The following is a 19,624-nucleotide window of genomic DNA, read 5'->3' on the forward strand; positions in this document are numbered from 1 at the left end:
CGGCCAAAGGAGGTTTTACCCCGTCGGGCCAGGAGATGAGGACGCCTCGGTACGAGCCTCGGTTTACACTTGTGTTCAATTAACGTTAAAGAACAGCATGAGATTAAATTGACCCTGTGCTGTTTTATAAAAGGCTTAGGACATGTTTACAAACAGCTCTGCATAAAACCTGGCCACCAGCAAGGGCCCCGCGGTCCTGTACTCGCACGCACGCACGCACGCACGCGGCGCTCGCTGCGCTGCACCCCCTGGGCACGGGGCAGCCCCTTGGGATGGGTGGGCAGCATGGGGCCAGGCAGAGGCCGAGCCACCCCCACCTCCACCTGCAGCTCTGCCCTTTGCCCCCGCAGCCCGATTCAGCAGACCCGTGCCCGGTTCGTGCAGTCGGTAGCGTTTTCTGGCAGAGCCGTGCGGGCGTCCCCCTGGCCCCCGTGCTGGCAGCGCCGCAGGAATGCAACACCTCGACTTCCTAATTCCTCCGGCTGCGGGGACGCTGCTGCCAGCCAGCACGCGGAAGGGCAAAAGCCAGGGGAAGCCCAGCCGGGGCCGGGCAGCCTAAGGGCTGTGCCAGACCGTGTCCAGAGGCGCAGCCTTCATGCAGGGACATGCGATGGCCACCGTGAAGCCCCCTGTGTCCTGCTGGGTCTGTCCTCACCGGAGCTGGCCGTGCAGAAGAGGAGCAGCAAGTGCCAAGAGGGGCTGGTGCAGTTGCAGGGACAGAGGCTCTGCTGCTGCAGACACATGCTCGTCCTGGTGCCTTTTTCATCTGTGAGGCAGGCCAAGCAGTGGATTCAATTATTTTTTCCTAGCACATAAGCCACTAATCACTTACTGCGTTAAAAAAAGCCTCATCTCCACAACTTTTGTTCCCATTTTGCCCAATTTAAACTCAAATTTAAAAAAAGCTTCATTTTCTTTCTTTTTTTTTTTTTTTCAATCACAAAGACGCGATCTTAGCTCCATTGACTCGCTAATTGTAAGCATTCAAATGGCCGGGTTTAAAGTTACACTTAGCAGCTGTGAAACATTAGGGTGAAGTGATTACAACCTACTGGAGGATACCGAACATTTTTACAATATCTCAGGAGCATAAGGGAAAGACAACAGGAAATGGCGCAAACTTTCCTACCCTGCACAGTAACAAGCCAAAGCAAAGAAGTGAGAAAAGAAATGCAGAGACGCAGTGTGCACACAGCTTGGATCCTCAAAAAAAAAAAAAACAACAACAACAAAAATACCTTAATGAAGCCCCATGAAAGCACCACACGTTTATCTCCATACTTGGGGAGGGCGGGGAGGTTTCACAGCTGCTCCAAGCAGCAAAATCCTCCTGCAGGCTCCCTGCCCTGCCCCGGCTGCCTCCCCACACTGGCCTTTGTGCGGCCTCGTTGCCAGCGAGATTTGGGCAGGGTCTGAGGCAGAGGAGGGGACAGTGTAGGGACAGAGGGGACATGGTGTGGGTCTCTGCTCCCACACGCAGGGCAGAAGCACCTGGAAGCTCCCGACCCCTCTGGTCCTCGACTGAGCCCCAACTCCAAGCAGTGGCGTTTGGAGAACCTCCGACTTCCCACTTCTTTCCAAGCGGCCAAACATTCCCCTGAACTGAAGCACGCTACATGCGTGTGTTTATTACAGAAACCAGGGTAGAATAAGAAAGCAATATTTCATGTTAATTCATGAAATCTGAACTCAACTTTTAATAGAAGAGCTCCACTTTATGCACAGAGTGATATACAGTCCGCCCCGCTTTAAATGAGACGTTTTGCCTTTTGAACTCAGCAGGAGGCCGCTGCTTACTACTACTGGAAACAGTTTAAAACCCTCCGAGTCCCGCAAGTCTTTTGGGCTCTTTTCGAGACAGTGTTTTATATCATGGCACAGCATTCTTGCTGCGCTGCCTGTGACGGCCTGCCAGCTGCGCCCTTTGAAACTTCGGCATTTCAGAAGCTCACCTGGATTATTTCCCCCACAACGCGAGACACTCGGCCGAAACCCTGTGAGGACCACGAGCCTCTTGCGGCGTTTTGCTCCAACTGGGCTTTGGAGCGGGTCCAGGGGGGTTGAAAACCTGGTTAAATCGGAGTCGGGGGCAAACCTCCCTCAGGCCACAGCTTTACCCATCCCCGGCTGCTCCTGGGTGCTGCCTGGGGGCCCCAATCCCACTCCCAGGAGCCAAACCCCAAGGGCGCAGCAAGGCCCTGGCTCCCAGGCCCCACGCAGCTCCCACACAAGGCCCTGGTGCCCGGGGGCGTGCAGGGCAGGTGTCAGGCCCAGGAAGCTCTTGGTGCCAGCTCAAGGGGGCTTTGAGTGGCTGCCCGAGCCTGGCACATGAGCTGGTGCAGTGTCAGGCCCACACGTGTGTGTCCAGCACTGCGAACACCTTGGGAAGGTCGAATCGGAGCCTACAGAGTTATTGTTGCAAGACACTTGGCTTTCACTGGCTCACCGAAGAGCTGGAACTCGGTTATTCTGCTGGGTCATCTGTGAAAGTATCAAATTAAAGTTAAATTAGCCACCTCACTGCAGTGCTCTGCCTTTTTTTTTTTTTTTTGTCTCTCTCTCTTTTTTTTTTCCTTAAGCTCAAGGATTTCTTAACAATTTGGCTACAGGGCTATCGACAGCGGGGAATTTAGGACATTCTTTTCAATGAACCAGACTGAAAATATTTTGGTACAGCCCCAGTTTGTAGGGTTCCCCCCCTCCCCTTTAAACAAAACATCCTGATTCAAAGGAGCTTCTTGCAGACTGGGAATTTCCACATGGCCGTATTGCAGCACTTATAAAAAGTGATTTAATGCCTGCCAACAACAAATACATTTCCAATGACACCACTCCACATTATGCGCTATCCTACTTTGTGTGTTCACAAAGAACCCGCGACCAAGCTGTTCGAGGCAGCAGCGAGAGGAAGAACAGCAGTCGCCTGCCTTTAGAAGATCTCCGTCCCTTACGGCTGCTCTTTGGAAAGGCTGAAAGGAAACAAGAATCACGGTGACAACACAATCCCTTCTGTATGTGTTAATCTGGATTTTGTTTGAACTTTTGGAGCTGACCTTGGCTTGAACTGTGTTAAAAACCCTAACTGGTGTGGACTGACTTGACCCTGTGGTTCCATTTGTTCACAATGCCAGCCCTACCCTAACGCACTTACTTCAATCCATTATTTTACAGACATAAAAGAAACATAGCATTACAGCGGAGCCTGCGAGCACAGATATAGCCAGTGGGCTGGAGCTGCAAGTTCTTATGGGCAAACTCTCCTCTGATTTCATCCCAAGGAAGTTTTTTGCTTGAGAAAGGCCTGACTGAAAACCAAGCAAGAAACTGAAATTATTGCTGCAGACTCTCAGTTTTTATTAGTGGTTTGCAAGCCTGAAGAGAGAGAGAGAAAAAAAAAGCTTGAGATCTGAGGCATGGCATTACAGTTAAAAAAAATAAAAAGAAATCAAGCCCAAGACTGAATTTGATATTTGGTGTTTGGGGACGGAGTAGGAAGAGGGTGGTCAGTCCTGCACCAGTCAGTGTGGCTGGTGTAAGCTTCAAGAGTGCAAAAAGATTTGTGGGTTTAGATAGTTTCCTCTCATTTCCATGACTCAAACGGCTTCTATTAAAAACAAGCAGTGGGAAGGAAATTTCATAAGCTGACAGTCCCACCTCACTTTCTGCTTCCCAACACAAGTTGGCTGAGATGTAGAAATTCATGTGGTTACTATGTGCGAGCCCGTCACTGCCTCAGGGAGAGCCGTGCAGCTCTGGCGGTGCGCACTCAGCATGGTGTTACGAGTGCAGGATGTTGCAGGGTTCTCAAAAGCCTCTTACACATGAACCTGCAGTACAGCAAACATAGGTGGGCGTCTCTGCTGCCAGAGCACCTGGTCCTTGGCTCATGGGAAGCAGCAGGACAAGCAGGCAGTGTAATAGGCACAGCTTGGACACCTACATACACATGTGGGTGCTGATTTCCAGAGGTGCAGAGCTATGGTGCAAGGAACACCATTTAAATCTTTCACTGTAAAAAACCGTTTACATTTGAAGAGTTCTTACACACAGGGATGCAAAACCAAGCCAGACTGGCTGAATAACATCCACTGATGGCTTTAATTAAATCCCTCGGTTAGTAAATATGCACATAGTGTTTGGTCCAGGAAGATCTACGAAACACAGGGGTAGCCCAGTAATACTCCGTGAACACTGACATTTAAGTAGTTTCTTGTTTAACTTAGATTTATTCAATGACACATGCATTTCTGGACAGATATCCGAGTTCCAGCGAACAACTTTTATAACCAAGTATGAGAAATCTGTGACTGCAGTTAGTCAATTAAGTACGTTTCTAAAATACATGACTAGAGTAAAACTGGAGCAACAGAGAATTCTTCCGTAGAACAAAAAGAAACATTTCCATTTGTAATACTCCTGGCATTGATGAATCTAGAGGGGAAGGAGGGCAGCAAGGAGACGCAACAAGGAAGGAATAACATGATCAACCCTGTCCACAGAAAGTCCTTGAATTTGCACTCTCTCCAGTTCATTCGTTAATGCTCGGCACTTTTGCAGGCGGCTGGAGCTCCTGGCTGGCGCTTGCACCACACGTTACCGAGATTCCCTTTGCCTCTGAGCACAAAAAAGCAGAGAACGGTTGTGAAACCATATGCTTGACCGAAAGTGGCTTAGAAAGATTTCTTCTCAACCAAACTCCTCCTGAACACAGCGAAAAAAAGAAGCCGCAGAGCTATCGGGACTGAAGACAGAGTCTCTTCATATTGCACAGGAAAACAAAGTCAAGACTTTGTGAGTACGTTCCAGGAAGGTTTACGCGGAAGAGTCGTCAATATTTATCAGGGTAACGAGAACCATCCAGCACAGCAGCTAACTGGCGGGTGACAGACATATCAAGATTGTTTAGGCAGAGAGACAGCTTGTTACCCTGTCTTGATCTCTCCTTGTATGTTTGACTAATTTACGGGAATCCTGTGGGGAAAAGGCTGAGAGGCTGGTTTTCGTTAGTCGGGAGGGGTGATCTGTAACCATCAAAATTGCGTGGAATACTTCCGCTGGTGGAACCGGAGCTGTTACTGAGCGTCTCTATGCTTCCCTCTCGCTGAAGCTCTGAAATGGGAAGAGAGAAGAGGCCCTGGTTAGTGTTTCAGATAAAAGAACCCAGAGTGCCATTAGACGGCCGCTTTATTGACAAATCTGTTTATTGTATCCCTGCTCTAGCGCTGCATTTGCTTGTCATCCATCTTTTCTGGGGCGATTTGATGAATTGCTCCAGAGGCATCCCAGCTCCTGGTCCCACGTCTCTGCTGGGCTTGCATTTCAGCCCAGCAGCAACAGGCCGGAGGCGTTCAGCGCTGCCCGGCACTGCAAGCCCTTCGCTGGGGGTGAGGCCAACGACTGGGGACTTGCCAGGGTTCAGGACTGGGGATGCTCAGGGCTGAACTGAGCAGGGTGCAAAGGGTACGGAGGCAGATGAGGAAACATCCTTCCTCTACAGCAGTGCTGCTGGGATGGAGGAAGGGAGAGGAGCTGCACCAGTTACTGGCGGTGTGTACCAGTGGTGCATAGCCACAGCAGATCACAGCAGGGACTTTCTACAACCCCTTATGCTGCATAAGCAGACATAAATAACTCTGCTTTTGTGAGGCAAAGAGAAAATATCCCCTTTCCTATGTGCCTGGGCTGTGTCCCAGAGTAAAAGAGAATGCCTCATTGTGGCTCTCCCGCTCCTGGTCACACACATCGAACCATCTCCTCGCCTTGCTGACCTCCCAAAGCCTTTCTTGCTACCTAATCTCGAGGCACTAGGATTTTTGTGTGTGTAGAGCATCGTCTGGACCCGTGGCCCCTCTGTGAGCCACTTGAACCCAACAGTTGAGTCAGTGGCAGCGTGCAGCAGCACCGCTGGGCAGCGTCACCCTGCCCAGCACTCAGCGGCGGCATGCAGTGGTGAGATTAGGCAGAGCCACGGGGACACGACAGGAATCCTCTCCTGGACACGTGGTGACAGCCTATGAGAAATATTCCCTCAAGTTACAACGTGCGGCCCTAAGTGTGACTTCCCGGCTCTGCGCCTGTGCGGCCTGCGCTCGGGGAAGGGACACGGGGCGAGCAGTTTGGACAAATTCCTCTGCAGACACTTGCTGCAGTAGGACCCCAAGACAAGGACGTATCCATGCATGGCAAAAGCAGAAAGCCAGTTCTTCACCAAAACAACAAGCATCCCTTTCCAGTGTTCTCGCAGTGCCACCTAACTGCCACGTGCCACCCAGGCACCGGGGGGTACTGGCCATGTGAGCTCACACCTCGTGAGCGAGGGCTGGGAGATGCAATCCCCGATCGCAGAGGTAACTTGCAGAGGAGATAATCTACCCAGGATACGTAAAAACAAATCTGCAGGAAATCGGTCACCCTATAAGCAGCACTGATAATGACCTCAGCTGGATTAATCACCATTTCTTGCCAGTATTTGGTTAAGGAATGTACGTGCATAAACCTCTTCATTTTCCTCACAACCTCACTCTCCCATGAGTTCAGGAAGTAAAAACAGTAATTTAAATCAGAAATGAGTGGCGTATCCCACACTAATACTGCGCTTATCCTGTCTGATTTGGTGCTTTTATCTCCCCTGCACACAGCTGGCTTTGGTTAAACATCTCACATCAGAGCCTGCGCTCGCTGGGCAGCCATCAGCAGTGCACCGGAGCACGCTCTGGCCCCGATCAGACACTGTTAGGGCTGCCGAACTCCTCCCGAGGTTCCTCTGCTCCCTCACCCCGACCCTTTTTAAGCTATAATTGATTTTCAGGCACATGTTGTGTTTTCAGTAACCGTAACAAAAGGTGGAAGGGGGGAAAAGTGCGAGGGCACGTTCCTGTGCTCTGTCCCATCCCAAGCATCACCGTGGCCTTCCCGCCCGGCCATGGGATGGGTTTGGGGGGATTCAGCCTGGCAGTGCTGATGTCTAGGGGCTGCAGCATTTCTGTGGCCAGCAGCACTCGTCACCTCAGTGGCGGACTGCCAGGGGGTGGCACTGCAGAGGCTGATGCCAGGCAGGGAAAAAGCACAGACAAAAAGTGTGGGAGACACAGCGATGGGCGCAGGGCCTTGTTGGGGAGGCTGCAGGCTCCGCTTGCTGCCGTCAGGCACTAAAACCTTTTAATTAGTAATGGGAAAAGGCAAAACAGAGGTTAAAGAATATGCAAAGGCTCAGGAGGAGCTGGAGGGGAAGCTTTCCAGCCCCAGAGCCTGCTCTGTGTTTAGAGGGGACAAGGTAAAAAATGGGGGAGCTCCCGTGCCCAAACTGCCATCCCGACACCATGGCAGCCGGCGCACGTGCTGCCCTGGACAAACGTGTCCGAGCACTCCCAAACCGCTCCGTGCTGCGCCCAGGCTCGCTCTGGAACCAATTAGGCGGCCAGGCAGAAGAGCCGTGTATTTCGATACCTAAGGAGCTGCTGTAAAACTCCTGACACTGCTGCGTGGGGGAAATTGGGCTCTCACACACGGCCGGGTCACGCCACGGCACCTGGGCCACGTGAGACGTGCAATTAGACATGACATGGTCACCAGGGACGCCCTGCCCTGCAAACATGACCCCCAGTGCACCTTCCTGCATTCCCCCAAATTAGCCCATTTTTTCTAGCTGTTTCATTAATAAAAAAATACCGTTGAAAAAAATAAAAGCCCAGTGCAAAGCATAATCTTGCCCTCAGATCTGCCGGCAGAGCAGGGCAGGGCAGAGCGAGCTGCGCAGGGACGTCGATGCCGTGGTCCTGCTGGGTGCTCATCGGGCTGTTGGGTATCGGAAGGAGCAGATCCCCGCCTCCGAGCAGCCCTGAAAGAGCAGCTGAGCCCTGCGTACTGGACACGCATGGCTGGAAAGAGACGGAATAGCTCCCAGAGCCAACCAAGACATGCCACATAAGCAGTCGGTCCTGTGTTGGGAAAATGCTGGCTGAGAAGCAAGGAAAATGAGAACTGGGACCCAGCTGCTGCAGGACGTGGGTGTGCAGCAGCACTGGCCGCGAGGCTCTGGGCTCTGCACCGCTCGGGCACAGTGGGGCAAAACTTCCCGGCGGGAGATGCCACTGACTTCGGCGGAGCTCTGCCGGGGACGGACTTGGCCCCAGCATGTCTGAGGGTTATTGTGTCTGCGTTCCCCCATGCACACACTGTCGAGATGCATTAACTTCCTTAAATGTACCAGTAAAACAACCGCTTCTGATGCACTTTAATGAACTTGTACAGTAGCCAACAAATTGTGCATCATATAAAACCCATTCTGCCTTATAGACTCTCTGGCTATTTTGTAATAACTGCAATTTGCTTCTGCTGAAGCAAGATAACCAGAGTTGAGAAGTCAGGCTTTGCAGAAACCTAAATATTTGATTTGGGGGGGGAGTGGGTGGGAGAAGGAAAAAAGGGGCCTCTGGGAGCTATTTATGGGGTCAAAATAACATGAGACCTGCTCTTCTCCTAGCATTTCCACCATCAAGGAAATGAAATACTGTGAGAAGACCAGCACTTGCATTATTTTGGCCCCATAAATGGCTCCCCGAGGCATTCGAAAGCCCGTGAAAAACAAACACAAATACAAATAAATGCTAATACTGGAAACGTAAATACTAAAACCTGCCCCCGTCCCTAGAGGAAACTACTCACAAAGTTCTGACTGACCAAAAAAAAAAAAAAAAGAAAACAGGAAAAAAGATGAAGGAGCAGCAACATCTGCTGAAGCCATGATGAGCAAGTCACTTCAGGGGAGCCGGCAGCGGCCCCGACCCGCTTCTGATGCTAAGAGTCAGGGGCACCGCTGGCATCACCCAGGGTGCCAGAAGCATCAGGACTTGCAGGGCACAGGCTCTTTGAAGGCAGCAGCAGCTACAGCCCTCCCTGCCGTGCACATCGGCCCCTCAGCACCGGCACAGCACCGCTGCTGCTCGGGGCAGCGGCAAGCTAAAGGTGCGGCAGCGCACCTGCTGCTACCAGGCCGGGCCTACCATCGCTCTGCCGGCCAGGAGGCCGCGGCCTGCCTTCAGTGCCTGTTCTGTGGGACAAACCGGAAAGCGTTGTTAAAAAACACACACACAAGAAATGTTTATTTCTGTTAATATTCCTTATCACCACACTCGTAGCACCAAAGCCACTCTCTGCCTGCCTAGGGCCCAGTGGTGGGTAGGAGCAGCGGCTCAGGGCTCCGAGGGACGCGGCGGGGCAGGCTGAGCATCCCGTCCCGTGGGGGCTGCTGTCTGTCCACTTCCAGAAAGCTCCAGGAACTGTCAAAGGACTTCATCAAATCTAGAAAGGTATAAAGTCCTGCCAAGCTTAAATGTGAAACCATTTTATATGGCACATTAATTCAATGCCTGAAGAAAATCTATATAGCCCTCTTTTGCCCGGAACACTCATAAATTATGCTGCCTTTCTTATTTGTGCTCTCGCTGTAGTGGTCCACTTGAAGCCATGGTATCTCCTTTATGTCTACTCAAAAATCTCCTCTCCAGTGCATTATTTCTTCTAATGGTTTTTCCTTTCTCTCTGTTTGCCCTTCCCTACACCGGGCTGTTAAGTACAGTTTCAAAATATCCTCAAAACTCATCTGCTGGTGGAGCTGACCCTTTCCTCTACCTACTGAGCGCCGCACAAGCCCTGGCACAGCCCGGCGGAGCCGCAGCCGGGATAAGTGATACAATGACAGCAGCCTGATGTGTCAGGGCAGCGGGGAAGCGGCAGCAACTCTGAATACAAGAATTATTCTTCATCATCTCAAACTGTCACAACACATTACCCTCAAAGCTGCAGCTCGCTGAAGGAGTGACCCTGGACTGAATGGGAGAGTGCTCGGGGAAAGAACTAATTGTAGCCTCTTTTCACACGTCAGTCACTTTTCACAGCACCAAGCCTTTCAAGCTCAACTAATGTCAAGTTCCCTTTTCCTTTCTCTGTGCTGAGTATTTCTGATTTTTAAGGATGGCATTTTTGAAGGAACAAGGTCTCTGGCAAGGGAGGAGGGTGGGCAGGGGAGGGAAGGAAGCGTCAGAGCGAGCACGCATCCCAAAGTCTAGCAGACGCCTCACGACTCGTTAGGAACTACACAATTAACAAGTAGGAATGCAGGAAGCGGGGTAATGGCCAGCAAGGCTCGCGTCTCCTTGATTTCGTTGCTGTCATTCACCACAATTGTTCCAGGGAAGTTTTGGGGCTCCCCCACGAGCTGGGGCTGGTGGGCAGCAGCTTCCCCGGCCCCTCTGCCTCTCCCCAGCCACATTCCGAAGCAACAGCTCCAAGGCCAAAGGCAGAGCTGTGTTGTACAATCAAAGATAATTTCTGTCCTTCTTTCAGAGAAAACTCCCTGCAGACACGCTTCCCGAAATGACAGCCCACTCCACACTCCCAGACGAAGGCACGGGCCCTTCACGCCTCCTTCTCTTTATCCAAGACTGTAAAATACTTTGCAGCAAGGACTATTTTTTTACCTTTATATTTGCACAATGCCTATCACCGGGGACTTGCAGAGCTGACTGGGGCTCCTGAGTGTTACTTATTAACTGTAATGAATAATAATTATGTAGCTTCTGCCATCTGGATTCCCATTCAAAAGGATCCTATATAAAGTGAACGCTAAAAGGCAATTTATATTAACACAATGGAAGTCTTGAGGATCTCTTAAACTGTTTGTAATTTACACAACGCTCCCCAGTGAATGGATTAGTTAAACATTTTTATTTTACTGATTGCTACTGAGCGGAGCGGGACGTGCTCCCGCAGCGGAGCTCTCACTGGCCCCAGCCCCGTGGCTCCATTCCCCTGCACGCTGACATGCACTGCCACACGTATGCTCTCCATCTCTCTGTGTTTAGACAACAACCCAAACTCAGCCGGACATTTTTGGCTCTAGGACTGCATGAATGTTTACTACGAACACCACCAGTCCCCACTGGAGTCAGTGCTGCCACCCGGGACATGCGTGGCACAGCCCAAGGCAGAAAAGGGCTCAAAAACCGATGCGAAGTTATGTAACGAATTTCTGGTACACAGAAATACCTCTCCTAACACCAGGGCTCTAAAATTGCATTGCTGATAGTGCAATTGTAGGTTTTTCTTGGTTATTCCCTTTCCTACGACCCACAATTTTGTGAAGAAGGGAGCTCTGAGGGTAACACAGCTTGGCAGCCCTCAACAGCTGCATGGAGGCGAGGACCCAGACGCTGGCTCCGGTCCCAGTTCCGCACTGGGACCTGCACCCACCTGCAGACTTGGGTGTGCTGATAAGCAAAAATCTTTAATATTAAATCATTTTGAAATGCAAGCACTGAATACTCTTTAATTTTTCTAATAAAAGTTCTTAATTTTTCTAGCCCTTTTAATTTGATATAGCTGAAAATAAATTTCTGGGCAAATGCATTTTTACAGTGCTCCTTTCCAAATTTCAAAGTCTTCATACATTACTGTAATGTTTAAAAATGAGTACAATTATTGTAACATTTAAAAGTCCATTAAATCTGCTCTCTGCCCCAAGCCCTGTGCTCAGCTCTCCCCACGTTTGGGTTTGGGCAGCTGGCAGGGACCAATTCCCTGCAATGCTTTGTGGGGCTGTGACAGACCTGCTCCAAAGATCTATTTTTTTTTCTAAGCTCACAGATTTTTAACTCCATTCAAAGAGGAAATGTAACACTATGGCATTTGAACACTGAAAATCAATCCCCATATTAAAAGCACTTCATCCTGCTGCATCTTTCAAAATGTTGAGACACCACACAAGCACCCACATTAAATTTTCAAGTAAAGAAGACTTGCAAACACTGCCTGTACAACTCCTCCGAAATCAGAAGTCAGTGGCCTATGTAAAATATTAGTTACAGTCAAACTATCTTACAATAACTCTAATGCTGAATCCACATAGAATTCGTTAATGTGATGCACTTGGAAATGAAACCTGGCATCTCGGAAAAAAGGTGGCAGGATCTACCAAGGAGATGAGGAGGTACAGAAGGCAGGCTAGAGCCAGGGGATTGAAGACTGAGCCTTCTGAACATCAGAGCCCTTCAGAGACTGAAAATTTCATTTCTAGTGCCTTATTTCAATGCTGAGATGCCAAACGTCTAACACTTACAAAATTGGGAGGACATGTGAACTTACATAAATGACTAGATTTACTTCAAGCACGAAGAGATTGTTGAGATACAGACAAAACATTTTCATGCATGAACTTCTAAAGAATTTTGTTGCCCGAAAAATAAAAAAGCTTGTTTCTCATTTAAAAAGAGAAACCGAAAAGCTCCACACAACTTGGTTCCATGCAGCATGAGGCCCAAGACTCTGGCGTCTTGCCAGGCTTGACTCTGAACATTTTATGGAAGGTTAAAAGTGCACTAGATAAAGGACTAGCATTTAGAGAGACAATATTCTTCATGATAGGCACTTTCACAATGACTGCAGTGCTTTTAAAAAATAATCTCAAGTTTCCTAGAGCTGTATATTTTTGCAAAGAGGTTTAGGATGTTTTCCTACATAAATGGCACTTCAGAAGGATGAGTTGCCGATTTCAGACAGTATGTGAAATTTCAAGAACTGGAACAGTCGAATGGTTACACAGAAAACAGATTTCTGTAGCCCATACACATCATGCAAACCTACAACTCCATATGCATGATTTCCAGTATAATTTTAAAACGAATATGCAGATATGGTTACTTTTGTTAAAGGCATTCTCTCCTACCCCATCTTGAAAGTTTTACTGTGTTGCTAGCGTAAATCCTATAATGTACCTTAAATGTAATGCACGCTTTCCTGTGCAAGGCGGTGTGTATACAAATTTTTAATGTATTTAGGCAGAATTATCTTGTCTCTTCAGTTACGCAAGCAGCACATCTGTGTATATCAGACCAAAAGCATTTGCAGAGAAAACACTGTATTAAAATTCCTGGGTTTGGGCTCTCATTCTCAGGGTTATGGGAGTGCCTCAGCTTACTCAACAGTGACCCCTCTGGCAGCCTCTGACTCCACAAAGAACGGAAATTAAATGCAATCTGTGTGTTCATGACACCTACCAGCTCCATAACGTGTGCTCCACTTTATGTCCTACGCTACCCAGAGGCTTCTGGTCTTGCTCAGAAGTTCTGGAGGAGATATCCCTATTCCTGAAACCACCACGTCTACCCAAAGCAGGTCTAGACCCAAAATGTGGGCCTTGGCATGCCCTTTCCCATCAGCTCCACCGGACCTGGAGCCACCCATGGCCTTGGGGAGCAGGTCCTGGCCCAAAGGCTGCTGCAGCGAAGCCACCACGCACAGGGAGTGCTACCTTTGGCCTCCACTCTTGCACCCAACCCAAAAATTGTAGCAAAAAAGCTGGGTATGGAAAAGCTGCCTGAACACCAACAGAACAAATGTGGTGGTGACCTCACAGTCTGGGCAGCGTTTCACTGATATGCTGAACAGGGGATCTGAGGCACGCCGAAACCTCAAAACTGCAACAAGTTCCTTTCATGTCTAAGACCTATTTTTTCCTCTCTTGTGATATTGCCTTGGTTATTGGACCTCCTTAAAAATCCTGGTTTAGGAAGACAAGACAACCTGGGAGGAGGACTACTTCTGAGCTGAGTGGGCCTATGTGTGCATCTTGCATGTGTGTGGGGAGGATTGTATGCTTCTGACAGAAATGTATTGCTGAGTTCATTTTGAAAGTATAATATTACAAAGCAAAGTAATTCTGGCACAACTTCTAGTACATCTGACACAAAGTGGCCTCTCTGGCCAGCGAGGAAAGCTACCGAGAGGCTCTGAGCTGTCTTCCTGGTGCAGATTGATGCTGAGGAGGAAGCTAGAACGGACTGGAATTTGGGTTTGATTCAAAGGAAAAGTTGAAAGTTTGGGGGTAGCAGATGCTCAGCTGGTCCAAATCAGAACATTTTCGCTGAAGTGCACGCAGCCACACAAAATGAAGTCACCCGGGTTCAGCCCTGTCTGCTCATCTAAATGCTTCAAGGCTCTTGAATCTGAAAAGCTCAGGTGGAAATCTATCGAGCAGAGGTTTCCTCCTTTCATCTCCGCTGAGCTAGTTTTAGTGTCATTGAGAAACTCCAAACACACCCCAGTAATTCCAGTTCCAAACTGAACTTATTTGGCCTATTTAGTCAGTTATTTCAAAGATGATGTTGACATCGCTGCTTTGAGCAGACCCATTTTCTAAACACAGACCTAATTTTCTGAAGCACTCAGAGCTTGCCATAGTTCTCTTGCAATCAAGTCTGTACCTGGACTGGGTGTTAACTGGGCCTGGAAAACAACAGGCCAACCTCGGGGGCTCACTCGTTTGCGGGATTGGTTGAGGCTCTGAATACACTCTGTCTTATTTATATAGCTCCAAATTCTGATGTTAGACATAAATATGAAAGAGCCTTGATAAAAGTGACATCTGAAGCTTAATTTGGCCTTTTGTTGAGGGAGTTGTTTGGCACAGCAGTTTGCATTCGTTCCCATGGAACCAGAAGGCAGTTGAAAAAAGTAACTGGGACTTTTTCCCTTTTAAAAATTTGTATTTTAAAACTGTTCCAAGTATTGATTCTAAGTCGCTTTGCCTTTTTAGTCACACTGTTACAAGCACTGTCAAATGCGTGAATGAGCTGCAGCCTACGGACAAGCACGTAGCAGAGGATAACTCTTGTGTGAAATCTCAGAGACCTAATGGCAAACCAAGGCATTCCTCTAGCCACATCCCACATGAAAGGCAATTTAAATCATCTCAAGCTGTTCAGATTCTGGCTTGTACTTGGGCATCTGTCAGAAAAGGTAATACCACTACCTGCTCTTCATGTTGTATTCCTTCGCATAGTTTTCACTCATTTCGATGGGTGACCAGCCATGTTTCCAAAAGGTGAACTAAACAAGTGACAAGACTGGCAAAATATAATCCAAATACATATTTTTTAAAGGTGCTGATAAAACCAACCCTGACTGAAAGCAAAAAAAGCATGATTTCAGGTTGGGGACCTGTCCCTGTACAGCACATCTATCCACTGTTGCCTCCATGGCTGCACATAAAGGGAGGAAGGCTGCCAGGTTAATTGTGATTATTGCTGCCAAACCTCATTTCCACTGACAGCCTGGCCTCAGTGAGGGAGCACCCAGTGGGAGTAGCTGCTCAGCGAGGCAGGAGATAACCCCCATGGGAAAGCCGTGCCCTGGCTTAGGAGAAAGTCAGAAGAGTCTCAGGGAGGGGAGCTGCAAGCATCTCACAGCACACTGCATGGGACTGCTTCTGGTCCCCCAGCATGGGGCTACCCGCATCTGGTTGGGAAACCACCACTGTTCCCATCCTGCTCACCTGTATCAGGGTGTTCCCATCCCTGGCCACCCGTGCTCCTCACTCTGTGCTGCGCCAGCGAGCCCAAGCAGAGGGACCGGGGCTGGTCCTGGCTGCTGCCTCTGCCAGCACCTTCCTGCCCGTGGCCTTCCCAGAAAAACATATTTGGGAACAGTCAGAGAAGTGATACTGACCCTTTGTCTTTCACAACACCATCAGCTTTTGATGTAAACACAGAGTTCATGTGTTGGGTAGATACTAAGAAAGTCACTGACCAAGGAAATAACAAATAAATACCAAAAAAAAAAAAAGGATGGTATTTTAGCTGTGGGGATGCTCTTGGAAAATGGGATAAAATGTCTCTCACGGAAAAAGGCAGTAAACAGTTTACATCCTGGAAACAGCCATTCTGCAGAGTGGGTGGCTTTGTGGCGCATCAGGCCGTGGTTGCCACCAGCCAGCGTTAGACACTTACCGGTTTGGTATTTTTTCAGAACAGCAAATGGTTGCTCGAAAAGTTCATCCACTTACCACCTATTCCTGTCTGCATGGAAAACTAATTCCTTCATCGCTGGGACGCGGGACAGACCGCATTCAAAGCTGCTCCCTGCCCATGACGGGAAATGCCTGGGAGAAATCTCAGAGACTCTTGCTAATGTCTGAGAAACACGAAGCGAAGACTAAAAGCCAGCTAGCAACAAAAGCACAACCACCTTGCCTGAAGTGGCAGGAATGAAACACAGAATATAAACACTAGAAGTAGGGAAAAAGCTATTTACATGTTTTAGAAGTTTTAATCTTTTTCTAAAGTAGCTCACGCATTACCAGGGATGCAATTACCAATGATGTAATTCAAGAGGGCACCGGCACAAACAGAGAAAAGCAGCCAGTCTACTATCTTTTTGTCTCCACTTTGTGCCTCAATATCTTCTTTGTGAAAGAACACCTAACTTTTTATATAGCACCATTTTTTTCCCAAACCAATATGCTTTTGGAGGGTTCTTTCTAAAATTAGTTGCATGAAACTCTGCAGGAGTCCTAAACACATTCCGCTTCTGCCGGGCAGTAGCACCGATGGTTTCTCCATTTGCAAAATGCTTCCAACTGATTTGCAATTTTTCTTGCTATTAGTATTTTTTGTGTGTGTGTCAGACATAAAATATTTAGCAATAACAAACAGAGTAGGATGAAAACTGCCGCAGCTTGAGAAGTGAGCTCAGGATATGATTCCTCCTCACCGGATGCCTGGAAGATGTCACTGAAATTCTCTCTCTCTCAGTGCAACCCGTGTGGAGCCAATATGAACTCCCAGCAAAGTGCTTAAAAACCCATTATTTATAATAACTGTTAAATGATGAGACATTGTTTACCCAGATCGCAAGATAAATTCTCACTTACAGAATGCTTGCCTGACCGTCCTGAACGTCATCTGGTTTTTATTTAAATGCAAAATGTAATTAGGCTCCCAATAACACAGCAGAAGAATTCAATAAGATAGGGCTTTTCACTTACAGTTTAATATTAACATTTTCCCATAAATGTTAATGAATAAAAGTCTACTGTTTTATATATTATCCATGGTGGGGAGACAGCAGGCTAAGAATGGAAGGAAAGATAATATTTCCATACCACAAATTACGATACCTTCCTCAAGGAGAGCTAAGCATTCCCAGCATTGCCATGGACTGGCCCCAGCACCGCTTGCCCCTGGGTGCAGTCACCAAACCTGGCCCCAAGAGACATGCCCCGGAAAGTGGCAGCACTGGTATGAAAGGTGCTTCCCCAGCAAAAATCCCCCCACAACCTTTTCTTTTCACCTCTTCCTCGCTGCCTCTCCCTGCTTCCCGCATTCTGTCTGCCCATCTCCACTAAACAAGCATCAGATAGCCAACAACATAGCTGTTAAGCAAGGATACGGCCCCAAACCCTGATATCCTTAGACTCCAACGTGGATGGCAAGGCTAGATTATCACAAAAATCAGGTTACCATTTGTCTGATATTCTGTTAGAGAAATGCAGGGGGGTGACAAGAGGCGATGGCAGGACTGCAGACTGCAGTATGATGACAGGAAATGATAGGGCATCCGAATGGATGGAAGCAGGCCTTCAAAGTTGCGGAGGTGGCACTTCAGGGGCCCATCGAAGGACTTCTGCCTCCTGAAGCCAAGCATGAGGAGCAGATCCAGGGCCTCTGCGACTGAGAGGACTAAAAGCTGCAGGGCCGAAGGGCTGGCTCAGGCTGGAACATTTTAATTGCTTCAGCTTTTGACCTGCCATTTATTGATGGGAATTTTGCTGTGTTAATGTGTGTTTTGCTGTCTGGTGACTCATACTTCATTGTATCTCTCTAATAAGAAGTGTTCATTTAACAGCTCAACTACTTAACAATTTATTGCATAAATGGTTTTCCATTCTCCAGCCTCCTCTCCTGTCTCCCCTGATGAGGGCAATGCATAGTTTATGAGAGCTTTGCAATGACTTTGGCCATCTTCCCTTCAAAATCAAGGGAACAGGAGATGCCCTCGGCATCAGCGTGATGTTAATGCTCAACACTGGCAGGAAGGGGAGTCGGCAGATTGGCCGTGTGTCATTTTAAGATAACGAACTGCTCAAACCTTCAAAGAGTTAATGCCAGACGCGTGGCAGATCTGCACTATATAGCAACAGAAAGGGGAGCAGAGTTAGGCTAACCATCCAGGACAGTGGGACCCTGGCTGGGGTCAGGCAGCCCGCCTGGCGCACACCTCCCAGCGCGCAGCGTGCCCCGCGTCACGACCATGTCTGTGGCTCATCTGCAACTTGAGGTCACGGGAGTAGCACGTACAGTGACTTCAGGTCACTTTGGCATCCCCAGCGCTCAGATGACAAAACTGAAGCAGACACTGAGGGGCACAAAGGCAGCAGCTGAGCTGAGCGGAGACATGCACTTTCCCCTGGCTAGGCTTTAGGACCAAGCGCCAGCCAGTGCTGCACACAACTACAATAATTCCCATAAAAATTAGTGAAATACCCCCAGCCTTGCTCTGAAAGGTTCTCTGGGTCTGCTGGGTTTGGGAGGACAGAGAGGAACTGCCTCATCTTTATTCTGCCATCACGTCAGCAGCTGCAACAAGTTTGGGCTCACAAAACAGCTGTAAAAATACCAGTCCTGTTTCAAATGGTAGGAGATGAGGGCTCTTACTAAGAAATATATGCTTGCCATAAGCTGTATGCTACATAAAAATACCATGTGAAGACTCCAAAAGGAATAACAAGGTAATTATAGAAATTAGAGATGGAAAAATCCTATACGGCTGTTTCGCCGCCTGCACCCTGCTCAGTGCAGGATTACTCAGTGTGGGACATGCCTCAGAACTCTGGCTTTTAAAGGGAACATTTAATAAACATTGAGAAATGTTTCTAAATATTTAGAAAACTCAAACCAACGGACTTCCACGCCAAGCTGTACAAACAGAAAATCAATTTAGAAAACTGTTAAAAATCAACAGCTTTTGCATGCACCAAAATACATTTCTCTGAATAGCAAGCATCACCTCATGTGCGTGATATTGCAAACAGTGCTGTTAGGATGCTGAGCCCTTTGCAGAATCAGGCCTAAATGAATACCTACCGTGGCTGTCCTCTTGTTCCTGTTGAAATCAATAGCAGAAGCCTCTGTGATGCAAAAAGCCTAATGCTTTACAAGGTACTCAGCAAAACAATCAAATGTGAGCAAAACCAAGCTAGACAGAAGGGAGCTTCACATTTTCCTGTGAAATGCCGGAGTATTGCAGTAGGAAAATTAATTTGCTAAATCATTAGGAAGAAAAACCACAAACCAAACCAAACCAAAACCCAACATAATAACAAATCTCTAAGGAGAAGGGGAATTGTTTCTCTGTTAACTACTTGGAGACAAAGCACTGGAAGAAAAATGTCCAGTTCCAATAATGTCATAACCTGATTATAGCCTGCACAGAAGAGCTAAAACACTTGCAGAACAATGAGTAAGAAATTAAGTTTTGAATTGAGTGCTGGCCCTATCTTGTGTCGCTTCTTTATATTCTAGTAGAAAGGACACTGCTGAGCTCATTTCATATACAGCACCCTGAGATGCCTGGATGCAGACATCATTTAGTCATCTCATATATGTTTCTCCCCATTTCTTTCTCCAGGAGGAATGACAAATCTAGAAATGTGACTGCACTTTGTTTTATTATGATATTGATTTTTCTGCAAAGGGAAAGTGCATTTATCCTCCAGGTCTGTGTGCTGGCAAGAAAGGGTTAACAAAATGTTTATCACAAAGCTGGCTTCAGAGTTGAAAGTAATGTGATC

General features: G+C 48.0%; 1 protein-coding gene across 7 annotated transcripts in view; it reads right to left on the reverse strand.

The window, feature by feature from the left end:
• Positions 1-3,340: 3,340 nt before the first annotated feature.
• Positions 3,341-19,624, reverse strand: part of BCAS3 (BCAS3 microtubule associated cell migration factor) — a 358,287-nt gene continuing 342,003 nt past the window's right edge. For 2 of the 7 annotated variants that reach the window (XM_035560851.2, XM_035560846.2), the window contains one exon: positions 4,077-5,109. In XM_035560851.2, the coding sequence (XP_035416744.1) occupies positions 4,961-5,109 (149 nt within the window). In that variant the 3' untranslated portion in view covers positions 4,077-4,960. Of the gene's footprint in view, positions 5,110-19,624 lie in introns of all 7 variants that reach the window. The other 5 variants (XM_035560847.2, XM_050714706.1, XM_035560848.2 and 2 more) reach the window with 4 other exon arrangements.

This window comes from Cygnus atratus, chromosome 20, assembly GCF_013377495.2.
Source record: "Cygnus atratus isolate AKBS03 ecotype Queensland, Australia chromosome 20, CAtr_DNAZoo_HiC_assembly, whole genome shotgun sequence".
NCBI classification, from domain to species: domain Eukaryota; kingdom Metazoa; phylum Chordata; class Aves; order Anseriformes; family Anatidae; genus Cygnus; species Cygnus atratus.